Source organism: Triticum urartu, chromosome 5, assembly GCF_003073215.2.
Source record: "Triticum urartu cultivar G1812 chromosome 5, Tu2.1, whole genome shotgun sequence".
Lineage (NCBI taxonomy): Eukaryota > Viridiplantae > Streptophyta > Magnoliopsida > Poales > Poaceae > Triticum > Triticum urartu.
Window position 1 is genome coordinate 364460703 of NC_053026.1, and position 4076 is coordinate 364464778.

Genomic DNA, 4076 nt, shown 5'->3' on the forward strand with positions numbered 1-4076 from the left:
TAGAAATGATTTTTGAAAAAAATAAAGAGCAAACTACAAGGCAGGTACAGTTGAAATTTGACCCGCTTCCTACTGAATCGGCGAGAATTTGTCTTTTTCACCGGAGGTGGATCAAGGCATTTGACACCTAACCATTTGGTCAATTGTGAATCAAATATGGCCTAGTATTTTATAAAATTGATTTGGTCCAATTTTGCAACAATTATTTGGGAGGTCCTTCACAAAAAAACCTCCTTTTGGGCACTCGAAAAATGGAAAATGGTTTTTTTGTCCAAAGAAAATGAAAACTTCCTTAGGCAACATTGTTTGCCATTCCAATATGCACCCTTGTGCACAATATGAGATCATTTGAACAAACTATGCCATGAATGTGGCCATAAGATTGATCATTTGGCTTGAAAGTCATTGATCTCCACACGTGATAGCTCGTTTCTGAGAACACTTTTTTAAAATAATTGCCGTATTACAAGTTTGTTATTTTCCCTGGGAACTTGGCCACATATAATGACACAATGCGAAGGTTTTCCAATTTTTTGAATTTTTTTGAATTTTTTATGCCCGTTTCAAAATGCGGTCAAAACGGCGGGAATGACCGTTCCTAGCTAGTGGTTGAATCTTGGAATTTTATTGGTGTTTCTCTGATTAAATAGGTACTTATGTACCTAGAAATGATTTTTGTAAAAAATAATAGCAAACTATGATGCAGCTGCAGTTCAAATTTGACCCGCTTCCTACTGAATCGGCGGAAATTTGTCTTTTTCACGAGAGGAGGATCAAAACTCTTTACACCCAACCATTTGGTCAATTGTGCATTAAATATGGCATAGCATTTTAGAAAAATGATTTGGTCCAATTTCACAACAATTATTTGGTAGGTTCTTCACAAAAAAACCCCTTTTGGACACTCGAAAAATGAAAAATGGGCACTTGAAAAACCTCCTCAATTATTGACGAGAGGTGGATAGACAGCTATTGAGACACAAGCATTTGGTCAATTGTACCTAAAATATGATCTAATATTATTGAAAAATAGAGTGGTGCCATTTTGCAACAAATATTGGTAGGTGCTTCAAAAAATATATACCATTTTCGACACTCCAAAGGTTGAAAATGTTTTTTGCAAATAAAACTCATTTTTGAGATCAGTTTTTAAAGATATTTGTATTATTCCAGGTTTGTTATTTTTCTGAAAAACAAGTCTCACTTGTGACACGATGCTATTGTTCTTATTTTTTTCTAATTCTATGATGTTATAAAATAGGTGACATGATTTAGCATATTATTTAATTGATTACGACCAATTTAGATGGTTATAAAATCGTCAAAGTGTGTACTACATTGTGTTGGTGGAACCGTTTGTGGCACGGATCGATGAGATGGCAGACATCCTACCATCCATTGCTAGCAATCCAACGTCCATCCATCCGTCCATGCAAAGAAAGGAAAAAAAACCCACCGCACCAAACCCTACCTCTCTCTCACCTCTCATCCCTTCCTTCCGCCCGCCGCCTCCCTCTCTCTGTCCCCGATCCAGATCGGCCTCTCCCTCACCCCTCACGCCACACCCTCCTTCCCTCGCGCTGGCACCGGCGGCGCCCTCCTTCCTTTCTCTCACCGGCGGCGCCCTCCTTCCTATCTGTCACCGGCGGCACCCTCCTTCCCTCGCGCTGCACCCAAACCTCGCTCCCGCTCCCAGCTCTTCTTCCTCCGCCCACGCCCCCAACCCCACCCCCTTCTCCTTCCCTCAGATCTCGATCTGCCGCCGCCCCCAACCCCACCGCCACTGCCACCGCCACCATCGACGACCCTCGCCGTAGACGAGGTTGAGGCCGACCCAAGATCGAGCCCATGCCCAGAGCCGCCCCCAAGATTCGCAGGCAACCCCACGCCAATCAGGACCTTGATCTGGATCGAGCAGGCGCTCTCCACCGACGGGGCTTGGGCAGGCGAGCCAACCGCAGCGGATTCGGCCCTCAGCTCCTCCGATGGCCAGAAAGGCGCCGCGGAGGCTCGCGGAGCACGGGGACGTCGCTCGCCGCGCTCACCGCACCTCCATTCCCCTTCACCACCTTCCCTCCCTCCCTCTACACGCCCGTCTATATAAGGTACGCCTCCCTCTCCCCTCACCTCCTCCCCGCACTTCCGGAAGTCGGGGTCTAGGGTTTGGTGCGCCGGTGCGCTGATGGATCTGTCGGGGTTGCTGGTGTGCTGCAGGAGGGCGGCCGGATGTCGGACGCGCCGGCGAGCCTGCCGGGCGGCGGCTTCGGCGGCATCAGGGAGCAGGACAGGTTCCTGCCCATCGCCAACATCAGCAGCATCATGAAGAAGGCCATCCTGGCCAACGGCAAGATCGCCAAGGACGCCAAGGAGACCCTGCGGGAGTGCATCTCGGAGTTCATTGCTTCATCGCCAGCGAGTGAGTGCCTCTGTTGACCGCTGCCGCTCTGTTTTGCCTGCCCGAATCAAGTGTGGTCTGGTGCTGACCTGTCGCCATTTTGTCTTGTCTGTATTGTAGGGCGAGTGACAAGTGCCAGAGGGAGAAGTGCAAGACCATCAACATCGATGACCTGCTCTGGGCGATGGCCATGCTAGGCTTTCAGGAGTACATTGAGCCCCTCAAGGTTTATTTGCAGAATTACAGAGAGGTGCATGCCCATTTAGCCATGTGGGATTTTTTTATCTGAACTAATTGGGGATGGATTAGTGCTTTGAGAGTTAGGTAGGTCCATGATAGTTTAATATGTTGCTGTTGTAGCCTGAAAAGCTCTGTTTGGCACTTTTGTTAGTCCTAGTTGGCAAATTTAAACACTCATGTTCAGCTTGGTGACTGATGAGACCCCACACTGCGTGGCACCAATCATCTTATTGTCCTTAGAACAAGTGTTGATTTATCCCTCCAATTACTACTGTCATTGAGATCTTCAATTCTTTTCTGTACTGTTTATTCAGATAACTGGATGATTTGAAGCACTAAGAATTGTCTCCGGAGTCCAACTATTAAACTGTTTAAGTAGCTACTGAATCTGCTTGCTTGGTTATGGCAGACATACATGTCTTACAAATTCGTTATTCTTGTTTGAAGCTAAGCTAGGCTACTGTTGTTCCAGCAAAAAATAGGGGAGCCGCTCTTTTTGTTCTTCACTAATAAATTCTTGTTTGAATGCATATCCGATCGATCCGCAGGAGGCTGTAGCTGACCCCCTCTCTCACCTTGCCTTATGGATGCAGATCCGTCGAGGGATACATCATCGCCGGTTGGGGAGCAGGATCTGGCACTGGGGTTCAAGGTCAACGCCAAGGGCACTGCTGCTGCACGCCTTCATCAGCGTCAACACCTTCTCCAGTGAGACTGGTGCTGGGAAGCATGTCCCCCGTGCTGTTTTCGTTGATCTTGAGCTCACAGTGATTGATGAGGTGAGGACTGGCACTTCTTCAGTGAGATTGGTGCTGGGAAGCATGTACTACTTGTTGCAGCGTTACCCTTCTAAGTTTACCGGGCTCGATAAGGCATTAAGTGTCTTTAAGATTGCTGTTAGGACAATATTGCAATTCAGGTTGTGAGCATATCACTTATTCCTGAGCAGAATGGTAGTATTTGCTTTAAGCAGAGTAGAAAAATGTTCAGTGTTAATTTGTTGTGTATATACGAGTAGCTCAAAACTTGTTGCCAAAAATAGAATAACTCATGTCTTGCTTGAACTAGACAAGGAAGACCTAATCAAGCTGAGTCTGAGTGAGTGGTAAACAATATAGAGCTCGGACGCTAATCAAGCTGATTTAACTAGTAGATGTCTAGATTAAACCTGTCCATTATTAACCCCTGCTCCTTGATGATGTCGAGCTCCACATCCACAATATGTAAACGTGTCAACGTTAATATTGCACTGATCCTTACTGTTTTGTTGGCTTTAGTTAACTTTTTTTCATATAATAAAAACGTGATCTCGTTATACAATTTTGGGTTCTGTCAATTAATAGTTTGGAAAGCCTACAAGCCCTCTTATAGTTAACTAAAAGGTTGTTGAACATTTTTAACAACTGACTGTTGGACATTCCCATGCTGTACATCACTGATT

General features: G+C 45.8%; 1 protein-coding gene across 1 annotated transcript; it reads left to right on the forward strand.

The window, feature by feature from the left end:
* The first annotated feature begins 2226 nt into the window (after positions 1 to 2226).
* On the forward strand, positions 2227 to 2840 carry LOC125556008 (nuclear transcription factor Y subunit B-3-like). The gene is made up of 2 exons (XM_048718812.1): positions 2227 to 2420; positions 2516 to 2840. Exons 1-2 carry the CDS (start codon positions 2227 to 2229, stop codon positions 2682 to 2684), a joined length of 363 nt encoding a protein of 120 aa, XP_048574769.1. The 3' UTR covers positions 2685 to 2840.
* Positions 2841 to 4076: the final 1236 nt, after the last annotated feature.